Source organism: Fukomys damarensis, unplaced genomic scaffold (genome assembly GCF_012274545.1).
Source record: "Fukomys damarensis isolate Sample0158 unplaced genomic scaffold, DMR_v1.0_HiC HiC_scaffold_17, whole genome shotgun sequence".
NCBI lineage: Eukaryota > Metazoa > Chordata > Mammalia > Rodentia > Bathyergidae > Fukomys > Fukomys damarensis.
In genome coordinates, this window is record NW_022900929.1 from 16,592,711 (window position 1) to 16,607,285 (window position 14,575).

General features: G+C 51.4%; 2 protein-coding genes and 1 long non-coding RNA gene across 4 annotated transcripts in view; all 3 read right to left on the reverse strand.

The window, feature by feature from the left end:
• Window positions 1-1,879, reverse strand: part of Nat16 (N-acetyltransferase 16 (putative)) — an 8,318-nt gene extending 6,439 nt beyond the window's left edge. The window contains 1 exon segment of the mRNA XM_019206726.1: window positions 1,347-1,879. The gene's annotated coding sequence lies outside the window, so the exon portion shown is untranslated.
• A 1,772-nt stretch (window positions 1,880-3,651) lies between these two features.
• LOC104858652 lies at window positions 3,652-12,113 on the reverse strand. Of its 2 annotated transcripts, XR_779186.1 has the most exons (4): window positions 12,075-12,113; window positions 10,080-10,173; window positions 4,272-4,346; window positions 3,652-4,165 (listed from the first exon to the last, which is right to left on the reverse strand). It is a non-coding gene; the product is annotated as an uncharacterized LOC104858652 (long non-coding RNA). The 2 variants fall into 2 exon arrangements; XR_002025191.1 differs by having other exon boundaries at window positions 3,652-4,346.
• A 13-nt stretch (window positions 12,114-12,126) lies between these two features.
• The window catches only part of Mogat3 (monoacylglycerol O-acyltransferase 3), a 4,467-nt gene continuing 2,018 nt past the window's right edge, over window positions 12,127-14,575 (reverse strand). Inside the window, exon 6 of the mRNA XM_010618923.2 lies at window positions 12,127-12,638. Within this exon, the coding sequence (XP_010617225.2) occupies window positions 12,412-12,638 (227 nt within the window). The 3' untranslated portion in view covers window positions 12,127-12,411. The remainder of the gene's footprint in view (window positions 12,639-14,575) is intronic.

Here is a 14,575-nt window from a genome sequence, read left to right on the forward strand (position 1 = left end):
GTGTGTGTGTGTGTGTGTGTGTGTGTGTGTGTGTGTGTGTGTGTGTAAAGGTTCTAAGGTCTCTAAGCCCTGGGGGAGGTGAGTACTGGGAGGAAGGGAGGTCTGGGGCTCCAGGAGGCTTCAGGTTCAAACTCCAGTACCAGGAAAAAAAATTCTTGCTCCACAGTCCGATCACTTCCTGCCCTCTGGCACCTGCCAACCTGGCGCCTTGGAACTAACTCCCATAAAGTGTCCAGGCAGACAGAGGAAGAGGCAGCCGAGATCCCAGCACACTGTAGTGGAGTTCAGGGAAGTCCTGCACCAGGCTCCAGGAAGAGGGGCCTTTCCCTCTTCCCCCATCCCTACATCCCTGAGGCTATTCTGCTCATCTCATAATATGAGTAACCACTCTGGGGAAAACAGTGATTGGAGTCATAGATGGGCAAGCTGGGTGCCCACCTACCCCATCCCACTCCCACCACACCCCAACACACCTTAAATACTGAGGCCCTTCAGGCTGATGGCTTCTCGGGACTGGAGGAGGCTGGGGAGGGAGGAGATGAAGGGGAAATGCCACCAGGCAAAGACAAAGAAAGCAGCTACACAAAGACCCCAAAGGCAGAGCAAAAAGGACAAGAACTGAGGCAGGAAGCAGACAAAAGGACAGGACTATGTGGGCCGGAGGGGAGGAGAGAAGAAAGCCGGAGGTGGTGCCCCACCTGGAATCACGACGGGACACTTCGGGACTCCCTGCTGGGCAATGCTCAAAAAATCCTAGCGCACAGCCCCTCCCCAGGGGAACCATAAATAGAAGGCGTCTGACACACCACCCCTTTCTAGCCAGGGTGCCCGAGGGAAGGCTGTGGGTTCAGGGGCGGCTAGAGTCAGAGGAGAGCTGGGAGAGAACACCCGGAAGCAGAGGCAGGGGCCAGCCGGTGAAGTGAGCGAGCTGGAAGGGGGCCAGGAAGCCGGCCAGCAAGGGGAGCTGTGCGGAGGGCCACATCAGAGAGAAGGGGGCTCGCCTGGGGGAATTCCCGGGTGAGGGTCTTTCTCCACCTTGTTCACAGGGAGAGGGCTTGAAGTGAAGCAGGGGGAGGCAAATTCCCAAATTCCCTAGAAAGCTGTCTACTTGGCAGGGTCCCCTGGGCCTGGAACCCCAGGGACAAAAGAGGGGTTGGGTGGGACGAACCGAAAGCGCCTCTGGGGACCTGAGGCTGGATCCGCCTGGTTATCTGGGCCACCTGGCCGGGAGGGGGCGCGGCCGTTTTGTCCCTTGGGTGGAGGGGACGACAGTGGCTTCCGAAAGCCCAGTTCTGCAGCGTAGCAGCGCCTCCCCGCCACCCCCTGTCCAGGTCCTCCTACCTTACCGAGAGCATTCAGGGTGCCGGGAGCCCAGCGGCGCTGAGGGGCGGGGAGGACGGTCCTAGGGGATCAGGGTCGCCCTAAGGTCCGACCTGGACTTCCAAGTAGACGCGAGCCCTGGGCGCCTAGAGGTTAGGGACTTGGGTGGCTTTCCAGGCGACTCCAACTGGAGGAGACCCCAGCGATACGTAGGAAAAACCTGGGACGGATCTGGAGCGGACTGGAGTTCGCTGGGCTCTGGCGCACGTGGGTTGGGTGGCCGTGAGCCCTACCCGCAAGGACTCTGCCCTTTGTCCTGGCCAGGGAGCAGGGAGCAGGGTGGGGAGTCTTGACTTTGGGTGGAAGGCTGGTTGCTGGCTTAGTGACCGCCCCATTCCACCCACCTATCACCTCTCTGCTGGGTCCCAGAGTCCCCACCACACCAATTCTGGGCCACCCTCAACGGAATCGTCTGACGGCCCCTCAAAGTCCAGCAGCTAGGTTAGAACCACTGGAAGCCAGGCTTGGTGGCTCTCAAGGTAATCCCAGCGCTCTAGGAGGCTGAGGTAGGAAGATTCCAAGTTCAGGTCCAGCCTGGGCAACTGCAATTTATGGAGACCCTGTCTCAAAATCAAAAATATAAAAGGCTAGGGATGTCAATCAATGTGAAGGCCCTGGCCACAAACAAAACCAAGAACCATCAGAAAGAGGCCTTGGAAGATGAAACCGACGGAGAAGATGGGAAATGGGAGGAGACAGGAAGGAAAGGACCCTGACAGACAGCTGAGAGCCTGACAGAGTTCAGGGGGACCCAGAAGTTTGTGTCTTCCCATATTTGTGCCCTGCCCCCACCCCTAAGCAGCCCACACACTCTGGCTAGGAGGTCAGGACCCTCAGGGCAGTGCTCAGAAAGGACCGTCCAGGCACGGGGGGGGGACAACACTGGACACCTGCCCCCCACCACACTCTGCACCCCTCTAAGCCTGGTGGGCAGATGAAAAGGTGGGAGGTAAAGTGGGGCTGAGATCAGAGTGGGTGAAGTGATGCCCCGACCCTAATAAACGGGGGGCCCAGGCTCTTAACTGCTGAGGGACTGACTCCCTGTCCCACCCACAAAGTAAGACGAGGACACCCACAGTCCTACCTTATAAGAAACAGGGATAGTGATGGCCGCACAGGGCCCTGGATAACTTCAGAGTGCTCAGAGGACACAGGGAGGTGGCCTACTGCGCCTTGGCCAGCCAAGGCCAGGTTTGGGATGGAAGAAGCCTCTGATGGACAGAGGAACAGGGGGCTCAGTAGGCCTGGGTTCCAAGCCTCTGCTGCCCCTAGTGGCCACGATGTGGTGTGAATCACAGAACCACCCAGAGTGTTTTCAGAGCACTGTTACTTAATCCTCAGAACACTGGAAGGCAGGCAGGATTGCTTAGACCCGAGGAAAGAAAATTCTTGGCAGTTCCATGATGTGGCTGGATCTCCATTGTACTCAGACCTGAAATGCCCATGGTACTCCTGGGAGGTGGTAGACACTTTAGGAGTTGGGGCCTAGAGGGAGGAAGTTAGGACATAGGGGTGGTCACTGAAGAGGACTTAGGCCTTTTCTCCTCCCTCTTTCTGCTTCCCAGCTGGCCATGAGGTAAACAGACCTCTGTCCCATGCTCTTGCTGTCACCAAAGGCCCAGAGAGGTAGGCCAAGGGACCATGAACTGAAACCTCTGAGACTGTGAGCCCAGAACCTTTTTCTCCTTTTAAGATATTTAGCTTGGGTATTTTGTCACAGTGACAATCCTACCAGGGCACTCTCAGACCAAGTCATTGATGGTAATTTCTGTCAAATGAAAACATGATGTTGTGCCCTCCTCTACCTTATTCACCAGATCTAGCGCAGTGTGACTGAAGACACTCATGTAAAAGAACTTCCAGAACTGCTTCAGAAAGTCTTGAGAATGATGGGGTTGATTGGCCTGGGGATTTAGTTCAGTGGCAATATGCCGGTCCTGAGTTTGATCCCAGGTACCAAAAAAAAAAAAAAAAAAAAAAAAATGGGACCGGGTTTTGGACCCGAGTAACAAAAAAAAAAAAAAAAAAAGAAAAGAATGGTGGGATAAGTGCATGTGTAGTGGGGAGGGGGTTGAGAGGGATTTATGGCAATGTGTTTTTTAATTGTAATAATTTTTAAAATTTAAGTATTCACCATATATATATATATTTATATTTATACTTGAGACAGTCTCTCACTTTTTTTCAGGCTGGCCTGAAGCTCACTATTGTAGCCCAGGCAGGCCTCAAACTTGTGGCAATCATCCTGCCTCAGCCTCTCAAGTGGTGGGATTATAGGTGTGTGCCACCACGCCCGGTTCACCATATATTTTCATCCCACCTCCTATAAAGCACTACATGGGGTCAATGCTATTATTACTGGCAGTGCCCTTTAGCCACTCTGAAACCTATCCATGGGGTCTTGTACACTGATCTTTGGGCCACACGTGTGGATAATCCTTTGTGCTGGTTTATTTAAGCCTTTTATTTGGCGAGAGCCAAGCATCCATCCCTCTGTCTTCAGAGGATACAGTGAACTCCGTCATGTTTTTTCCAGGGCTGAGGATCAAATCCAGGATGCTAGGCAAGCGCTCTAGCCCTGAGCTGCGACCCCACACTTCCTCAGTGTCTCTTCCATCTGCCCCCCTCCTCCTCCTGCCGCAGTGCTCCCTGACAATGAACTGCTTGACTCTTCATCCCCAGCACCCTGAGGGTCTCTGTACCCCTCCAAGCAGTGGCCAGGGCTTCCTTTTGCAGGTTTGTGGTTGTGAGTGTTCCCTCCAGGGCTCCTCCCTCTTCTCTGCAGCTAGAGATAGAGACCAAGGTGGAGCCCTCTGCCTTCCCCCTTGTCTGCCCTCACCCAATGACACCTCTTCCTGGGCAAACCGCCCTCCCAGTCCATCCCCTGCTACCTGTGGGCATGGAGAGAAGGAAAGGAATGGAACTGGATACTGTTCATGTGTTGCCACCTCCACAACCAGGTGTATCTAAGATAAGAAAGGAGACCAAATATGAGAGGGTGAAGGAACTGGCTCAAAGTCACAGAGGCAGTGAGGGCCTAAAAGTCCTAACAACTCAAAATATAGCCCTGAAAGGAGTCATCCAGCTCATGGCCAGGGACAGGAGACCACAGGTGCCACACACTCATCGGTGAGCCATGATGACACTGTTTCCCTATGTGGGAAAAGGACGCAGAGCTGAACTTCCAGTAAGGACTGGAGAAGATGATGTACCTAAAGTGCCTGGTGCAGCTTTTCTGGCACAGAAAGCCACTTAATGGCAAGAATGAGTACGGAGCCAAGTGGAGCAGCAGTTCTCAGATGGAACGCATCACCACTTGTACCCTGCAAGGCAGGCACATCAGAAGCCTCTCCAGTTAATTCTGCAGACAGGACTGTTGATCTAGGAATACCCATAGTGCTTCACGAAGCAGGCCTAGAGGATGGGAAACCACTGGGCTTGGTCAGGAACTCTTTCAGAACAGGGTGGTGTAAGAGTTATCTCATACCTCTGGTGCCTCATTCAGACTCGGGCAAAGAGTAGATGCCCAACAAATGAATGAATGACCTCCATCTACTTCTGCAGTCGAGAGGACAGTGAGATCAGACTGATTGTTTATCTAAGGCCACTTTTAAAGGGGTAGAGGAAAAACTAGCTTTGGCAATTAGCAGTTCACAGCTGGGCTTGGTGGCACACACCCATAACCCCAGCAATCAGGAGACTAAAGCAGGAGGATCACTGCAAGTCTGAGGCCAGCCTGGGCTACATGGTGAGTTCAAGCCAGCTGGCCTGAGCTACATAGCGAGAGCTTGTCTCAAAATAAATAAATAAACAAATAAACAAACAAAAAATAATTTTTAAAAGAAGATCAAGCCCAGCCTGGGTGATTTAGTGACTTAATGAGACCCTGTCTCAATAATCAAAATATCAGAAAGGGCTGAGGATGTAGCTCAGTGCAAAGGCCCTCTGTTCAATCCTCAATATTTATGACTAATATTATTTCATGGATACTACAAGCTATTTCCTACTTTCCCTAATATTTTGAAATGAATTTGATGCATTGGTAAATATTTCTAAAAGCTAAGGATTTTAAAAAGATACTGTAACAGTAATATCACCACACTGAAAGTAATCATTCATAATTCCTTAATATTATCAAACGTGTTAAATACCTCATAAAAGCCATTTTAAAGATGTCATGCTGCCTGGTGTGGTGGTGCACACCTGTAATCCCAGCACTTGGGAGGCTGAGGCAGGAGGATTGCTGTGAGTTTGAGACCAGACGGGGCTACATAGTGAGTTCCAGGTCAGTCTCAACTACATAGTGAGACCCTGTCTGCAAAAACAAAAAACAACCCCCCCCAATACAGATGTCATGCCTTGGGCTGGGGCTGGGATTCAGTGCTAGAGTGTTTACCTAGCACGTATGAGATTGTTGGTTTGATTCTCGGTATCACCAAGAAGGAAGGAAGGAAGGATGAGAGGAAAGGATGGAGGGAGGGAGGGAGAAAGAAAGGAAGGAGTCCTTTCTTTGGATCAGCCTCCACATAGCCTAAATGTGTGACTGGTCAGTGTGGTAGCCCACCTCTGACACAGTCCCAATGAAGCTGCCTCCTGTGTTGATACCTTGCTTTGTCCCCTCCCACACCGTACCAGGTTGGTCTGTGTGGACAGAATAAGGTAAAGGAGACACTATGGCACTTTCCCCCCCGGTACTGGGGACTGGACCCAGGGCCTCACACTAAGCTATATCTCCAGACTTTTAAAAAATTTTCAAGGCAGGTTCTTACTAAGTCGCCCAGGCCCAGCTCAAATGTGCAATCCTCCTGCCTCAGACTTCCAGAGTTCTGAGATGACAGATACGGGACTCCACGCCTAGCATGTTTGTGAAAGGAAAAGCCAGGGGACTTTTCCTCATGAGTTGTGACCCTTACCCATAGTCTTCAGTCCCCTGTAATTGTATTTGTTTACCTACAAAACATTCCAGGTCAAGGGGTGTTCATCCTCTTGAATGGGAAACCTTGTTTTCTAATGGCCCAATTCTGGGAATAGCAGGCCCTTAACTTCCTCGTGCCTTTTAACACCCTATAAACCAATTTAAGATGAGGTAGCCATCATACTGCAGGCATGACACTCAAGAAAGCGTTCTTCCAGAACTGCTTGAGAAATAGATGTGTTCAAAGTGAGGGACAGCATTTTGAGGAGGATTTAATGGCAATGTGTCTTTTACTGTAATACATTTAAAAAATTTAAACATTCATCATATTTTTTCTGTCATAACTTGTACCTTAATAACCTCTAGATGGTAAGAGAAATCTCAGTGTTGAGCTTATCTTCTAGCTGTGTGGGAGGAGAGAAGGTACAGGCAGGGTCTTTAACAGCCCACAACTCTGGGGCCCAGATCTCTTGGAAAGAAGAAAGAGAGGAGAGGAATTCAGTACCCTTTGAGACCCACCTTCTCTCTGTGCCCCTGGACTTTGAACTTCTGCAGAGAGATGATCCTGTGGAAATGTTTGCCGTTACCCAACACACAACATTCGTTTCCTTTTTTGAGAAAAGCCCTCGCTGAATAGTTCAGGCTGACCTTGAACTATGTAGCCTAGGCTAGCCTTGAACTCAGGGTGATCATCCTGTCTCAGCTTCTCAACTGTGGGAATTCAGGTGTGCATTACCATGCCTGGCACAACCCACAGCGTTCTTGTGCTAATTTGCCCAACTTGCAGCAAATGCAATTTGCTCAAAATCCAAGCTCCTGCAGCCAGTGTCTGTGTGGTGGACACTCTGAGAAGTGGAGCCTATGAGAGGTCTTTAGGCCATTGGGGGTGTGTTCTTGGGGGTGACTGTGAGATTTCAGCCCCTTCCTCTTTCATTCTTTAGCTTCTGGCCATGAGCTGAGTGGTTCTGCTTGGCCGCGTGTTCCTGCCATGATGGGTTGTCCTGCCACAGGCCCAAAATCACAGGGTTTCCTGCTCGTGGACTAGAATTTTGTGAGTCAAAATTCACCTTTTCTCAGTTGATTATATCCCCTTGGTAACTGTGCCTTCCATTTCATTGTCTTATTTCTTTTCCCATTAAACTGCTATTGTCCCAGCCCCAGGCCAGCCACGTGGCACAGGTAACAAGCCAGGCCCTGGAGGCTGGAACCCCTGGGGATAGGTTAAGTCCCACCCAACATGGATGCTAATGAAGGAGGGTTAGAAAAGCAGAGGACAGTAGGGAAATGGAATACAGATGACTTTCACCCTTTGCCAGCCTAGGGTCAGATTATGGAAGCACAGTATGCTTGTGAATGCACAGAAAGATGTATCAGACCTGAAGGCTACAGCTTCCTCCATCTGGGCTGGCTTCTTGGAGAGGGTCTTGCACACACAGGTTATGGTGTAGGGGGAAGCCATGGGCAGCCCTGTCCCAGAAGACAGGAGAATGCCAAGCTGGCCCACTGCTGAAGTGGACCCTGGTAGGGAGTGGGGTCCTAAAGGGCAAGTGTCGTGGCTAATCCTTATGTCGGATTCATTGAATTAAGAAACACCTAGGGCCAGGGATGTAGCTCAGTGGCACTGCGCCTGCCTGGCAAGAACAAGGTCCTGAGTTTAATCCCTGATATCGAAGAGAGAAAGAAATGCCTAGCAGATTAGTAGAGCATGTTCCTGGGTGTCGTGGTGAGCCATGGAGGTGTGACCGTGGGTATTCTATCTGGTCCCTCACCCCTTCCTCTCTGGATCTACTCCCCTGCTCTGCTTCCTGGCCACCATGAACCAAGCAGCCTTGTTCTACCACACCCTTCTGCCATGATGTTCTTGTCTGGGGGCCACCAGACCATGGAATGAATGTCCTGAAGCTATGAACCAGATCAAATGTCTCCTGCTTTAAATTGTGTCCAGTGTCGTGACTCAACAATGGGAAGACTAATACAACTAATACAAGGAGACACAGCTGTGATTGTCCGTGGGTGTTGTTCCGACCCTCTGTCCTTGGACATCCTTTCTACAACACTGTTTATCCAGCCCCTCCACAATGTCCACACGTGGACACCGAGTCTCTTCCAGGGATGGAGCTTGTCCTTGTCCTACCAGCACCTTTCTGCTTCCTGCAGAGGCCTCTCCTGGGCCCTGAGTAGATGTGATTCCCTTATTGTTTCTTCCTCTCTCCACTTGGATCAGACATGGCCCCTTCCTGATAAACTCAGTTTCCCATGATGAGCTGAGCATGTCCCTCCCTGCAGGACCAACCCTGATTTCTCAACCGGCCCATCCCAGCTTCTGCTCTGCTGGACCATGTTGCTTCTCGGGCACCAATCCTGGCCAAGCGCTCCCACACCTGACACCATGACTCCTTGGTCTCGGATTTCAGACAGAGGCTGATGGTAATGAAGCCCTTGCCACCCTCCTCCCGGTCCTGCACAAAGACCCCATTTGTCACCCATCTGAATTCCTGCTGCCCTAGAGAGGCTCTGGCCATTCACTGCCATTCATGGGAGAGGAGGGAGGGCAGGCAGCCGAAAGAAGGTGCACCTGATCCCCACAGTCCCCAGCCTGTGGTGGCATTTCCACTTGACCTTGGTGCTTCTGTCCCTTAGGGGAAGATCACAAGGAAAAACATGCCCGATGCCCACACTGCAGCCTGCAGCAAGCTGATATCCTGATGTGCAAGCCTTAATACACATAGGCTTAGGGTGGTTTGGTTGTTTATTTATTTATTTATTTATTTATTTAGTGATACTGGGAATTAAACCCAGGTCCTACCCACTGAGTTACATCTTCAGCCCTTTTAATTCATTTATTTACTTTCTTTTTTGAAGCAGGGTCTCACCATGTAGTTGAGACTGACCTGGAACTCACTATGCAGCCCAGGCTGGTCTCAAACTCACAGCAATCCTCCTGCCTCAGCCTCCTGAGTGCTGGGATTACAGGCCTGTGCCACCACACCCAGCTTTATTTACTTTCTTAATTTGAAATAATGTCTCCATAAATTACTAAGTTGCCCAGCCTGGGTTCTAACTCTTCCTCCTCTTGCCTCAGCTTCCCAGAGACAATATTTTTAATGTACCTGCCTTTTGACTAAGATCCCTCAGGTGAGCGAAAGTATGGACTTTTTAACTTGTGCTGTCATGTTAGCACTTGAAAAGTTTCAAAGCTTGGAGAATTTGGACCTTGAATCTTCAGACTAGGGATGCTCAGTAATAAATAGACCCTGAATTCTGAGAGAGGCCAATTCAGACACATGGAACATATTCAAAGCAAATGGCTGAGAAGCGACTCTTGAGCCCCTTGCCCATGACAAAGATCAGCGTTTGGAGATGGAGAGCAAGTTCTTGGGAAGACTTAAGAGTACCGTGAGCCTACTCACTAAGAGTCAGGCTTACAGGGTGTCACTGAAATATGTGGTGAATGTTTAAATATAAAAAATTATTACACCGAGAGACGTTGCCATGAATCCCAGTCAAAATCCTCCCCCTTGATTTGAATACACATCTCATCTTTCTTGCCACTTTCTGAAGCAGTTTTCTTTTTTCTTTAGACAGGGTCTCACTCTCACAGTGATCCTCCTGCTTCTAGTGCTGGGAATATAGGTGTGCACCATCACTCAGCCCGGAAGTCCTCTATCACGAAAGTCTTTACAAGGTGGGATCAAAAATACAGTGAATGGTACGGCCGAGTGCCATCCAGTGGAAAGAGAGGCTCATAAAAACATGATGGTCAGTTGTCACCCACCCTACTCACCGGATCTGATCGCTGTGTGACTTCTGGCTCTTCCTCCAAATCAAAATAACCATACAAGGGAAACGTTTTGGATCAGTTCAGGACATCAAGGCAGCTGTGAGAGCACAAAGTGAAGAGCCTCATGAAAGAAGACTTTAGACCTGCTTCAGAGAGTGGCCAGAGCGATGAGATCAGTGTGTTTGGAGTGAGGGGGAGGATTTTGAGGGAGATTCATGGCCGTATGTCTTTATTGTAAAGAATTTTTTTAAAAATGTAAACTTTCACGATATTTTTCAATCATTCTTTGTGGCTTGGTGAGATCAGGGACAAAGGCTTGAAGACTCTAAGAGCTTGGTGTCACACCCAGACTTTGAGGTCCCTAGATGCTCCTCAGCAGGAAAGCAGGATGGACAAGCAGCTATGTCCAAGTGAGCCTGACACTGAGGAATCCGAGAATGCTCCAGCCTGGAGTGGGTTTTTCTCCCGTCTCCCAGATTAGAAGAAAAATGGGATTCTCCTGGGGAAAATCTATCTCAAGTGCATGGGCAGAAAACTAGGGACATATGAGGAGGCATGGAAAACACTGATGGTGCTAGAGGGACCTAAAAGGGGGACCATGAGGTATGCAAAAGGGGCCTGAGGAGGTGCCTCAGAGGTAGAGCAGTTCCCTAGCATGGCCCTGAGTCCAGTCCTCAGCATCATAAATAAATAAATACACCCATAAGGAAAAGATCTTGGCTTTAGAGATCTGAAGGTCTGGAGAGCATAAGCTTTCTCATCACAATTGGCAGGGCAAAGGCCCTGGGTTCAATTCCTAGCACTGCAAAACAATTTTTTTCTGGCCCCCTGACTCCACTTCTGTCCCACACACAAACCCTAAGAGGTTTGGTAAGGTTCAGAGGCAAGCCGTGTACCTAACTCTATCTTTTCTACCCCTGAGCATCATCCCATCCCTCCATCGTGCTAGGCATCCTCAGCCAAGCTCGGCTTTGGCTCACAATATTCTACCATCCACCCTAACTTCTCCCTCTCCCTAAATCCTGCTCATCCTTCAAAGCTACCCCTCTGTAGAGCCTTCCTTTCCACCCTTGTCCAGATGCCCTTCTTTACAGAGATGAAATGAAGAGCTTATCCAGGGTCTTGCAGCAGAGGGAAGTCTCCCTGGGAGGCAGATGCAGGGTTCTGCGGGCAGGGCAAGGTGGCAACTCTGCAGCACATCAGGATAGGGCAATTGTGCCAGAATGCGCACTCTTTGAAGGATGGACATGGCAGGAGGCAGAGGTGTCAGTGCTCAGGGTTCAGGGCACCACAGCTTCCCTTGTGGTCTGACAGTTGCTGCACATAATGGCCAACCTGCTCCTGGAGGTCTGCAGCTCTGGGGTACAGGGATGGGGTGCACCCTGTAGAGAGGGGGGAACTCTCGTGAGTGGTGACAGGCATGCAAATGGCGGTAGCTGCCAGAAGAAGCTGAGAAGAGGCAAAGAGAGAGGCCCGTGAACCTTCTGAAAGTGACTAGCATGGTGCTGCCAGGAGCCTGCAGCCACCGCCTTCAATGTGAAGATGTTGTCTCCCCAAAGGAGTACAGGGAACATGGGAGGCCCTACAGGGTGCTGAAAGAAGAGGGGTTGTTGTGGTTTGCAGCAGTGTCTCCCAAAGGCTCATGGGTTGGGGGCTCGGTGGGACTCAGTGGGAGAATTTAGGTCACAGGGGCATGGCCTGGAAGGTGACAGTAGGGCCACTGCCTCCTCCTCTTGGCATCCTGGCCATGAGTCAAGTGGTTTGGCTTTGCCACATTTCTGCCATGATGTGCTGCCTCACCAGTGGCCCAAACCAACAGAGCCAACCCATTATGTACTGAAACCTCCACAATTATGCCAAAATAACTACTCTCTCTGTCTTGGTAACTACTTTACTTTTATCACCTGTACTTGGGATTGAATCCAGAGCCTTCACACTGAGCTATATCCCCAGCTCTTTTTTATTTTGGGACAGAGTCTCGATAAATTGTTAAATTACCTGGGCTGGTCTTGAAGTTGAGATCCTCTTGCCTCAGCCTCCCAGAGTGCTGAGAGTGTCAGAGTGCTTGTAAGCATGTGCCATCATGCTTGGCCAGTTTTTTCTCTTTATAAATTGCTTCCATCAGGTATTTATTATAGTGATGTGAAGCTGACTAATTTAGAGATGGTCAGTCTCCTGTATTGCCACCTTGGAGGCTGGGAGTCCCTCCTCATGCCTTTTGATGCTGCTTCCCAGAGCCTTTTGAAACACAGAACTACGTCCTCAAAGCAAGAGGTAGAAGGGCTCACTTTTCCTGACAAGTGGTTGTGCTTCAGGCCTTCAGATATTCATTTCCTCATTCAGTCTTCACATCTGTAACATCTGTGTCAAGGAAGGTAGTAGCCTGGTTCACAGGTAAACAAGGTGGAAATCTCGCTTTTGAGATAGGGCCAGGGCTTCTGAGCCCCAGGGTTCTGCTATTTGCCCTATGACCTGGCCTTGCTTGCAGAGGGAAGAATCGCCTGGAAGCAGCACAGGGTTGGGCAGTCAGGTACTGAAGGGCTGGAGAGACACAAGTCCCACCTGCAAGGACACAGATTCAGGGGTTGAGAAAACCTGTGGTCCCACAGAGACCCTCCAGGGGAGCTGCTTCCTTGCTCTGGCCATTAGGACATGCACGGGAAGCCACTGTGTTCCCAGGGTGTGAAACGAGGCTCCCCTGGAACTGTGTATTTGGCCTTGTGGGTACCCGGATCAGGATGAGCACAGCCTGAGCTGGGGCTGATATAAGATGAACCCTGTGGATGGGAGAAAGGTGGGACGCAGTCACCACCCACTCCACGGCTCCCCAGCCCCTCACCCCACTCTTAGCATCGTAAGGGTGCACCTACATCCTGTTCCCTTCCTCTTCCCCATGCCAGCCAATGAGGAAGCTGCTCAATGGTGCCCACTGATACCTGACCAGTGTTCAGGTCAGGTCCTTGTCTCATGTGGGGGGTCCTGGTGGGAGTGGGGAACACACTGGCCTGTGGGTGCTCCCTCCCACTCAACTTGAGGCTCACTATGATGTGTTCTCCAAAGACCAGAAGGTAGAAGCGGCTAGGAGGCTAAAGCCCAGGAAAGGGCTGGGAGAAGCCACTGATGCCAGTGGAGACATCACAGAAGAGTTTCCAGTGCCTGGGAGCCCATATGGGCTGGCACCCAGCATGTATCCCCATCCTGGGGCAGCTCTCCTGTCTTCACCAGCTTCAGGGGGTCAGGAAGGATAAGAGGGAGGCAGAGGCTGGACACTAGGAAGGAGGTCAGAGTTCAGGGCCCTAAGAGGGCTCCAGGGCACAGGGACCCACTATCTATCACACATGACTCCACCCCATTCCCCGCCAGAGCTGAGACAGTGGGGTGCAGACTCTAGGAAGTGAAGGCTGAGTGGGTGGTGGGATATGTGGGGTGGGAGAAGGAGGCTGTCTCTCCGGAGGTGACCCATCACCTAATAGGAAAATAACCTCCTTGCTGTTTCCAAATCAACACGTTCCTCACCCACAGTATCCCTTCCACCTGCAGGTGGGGGTGTGGAGGGATTCCTGCAAGCATTGCTCCCCCATCTCTCACCATGGGGCGTCCTGTCCAGAGCTCATCACAGTTAGGCATAGCCTAGTCCAGGGTCAGCCACACTGAGAGAAGAACCAGAGCAAAGTCAAGAGAAGGAAGACAGGAAGGGTGAGGAACAGGCTTGGGAGAAAGGCTAGAGAAAACTGAACTGAGTGCTGTAACTCGGTCATTCAGTCCCGCCCCCAGTCATGGCCTCCCGGGGTCCCCTCCCAGGCCAGCAGCCCAGTCACCCTCCCCAGTCCTGTCATGGGTGAAGAGGACAGTGAGCACATAGTAGTCCCCACCCACTTCTTCCAGCGCTGCTTCCAAAGGCTTCTCCCGGGCAGCGGGGGCTGTGATTTGCCCACTGCAGAAGCAGCCCTCTGCCACTGGACTCCAAGATCCAGAGGAAAGTGGATGAAGATTTGGGTACACTCTGGAGGGTCACGGGCCACTTCCCCAAATGTCAGTGTGTGTGTGGGATGGTGGTGGTGGGGGTGGGATTTTTGGCCCTCTGTGCCTGATCTAGAACTGATCAGTGGTCTGGGCAGGCGTTTGGGAGAGGCTGGTCGAGAGGGAAGGGTGCACAGGACAGGGGTGGGCCCGGGTTCCTGAGAACTGAAGTAGGGAGCAGAAGAGAAGACAGGCCAGCTCGCTCACAGAGTCCCCCCCTCCCCCGGGGTGGCCAGTGACTTTGATTTTCCGCGCGGCAGGGGAACAGGAGGTCCCTGATCAGCTTGCAGGTCTCTAGCATTGTTCACGCCACCCAGGAGTGGCGGGGGATTGGGGGGAGGTTCCCGGCCGTGTGCCGCTCTCGGAGGACCTCCACGCACAAACACACTAGCCCTGGGTCTGTTCCCACCTTTAATTCCACCGCCATGGGCACAGGGCGGAGCCGGGGGGGGGGTGGGTGGGGGGCGCCTAGGTGAGGC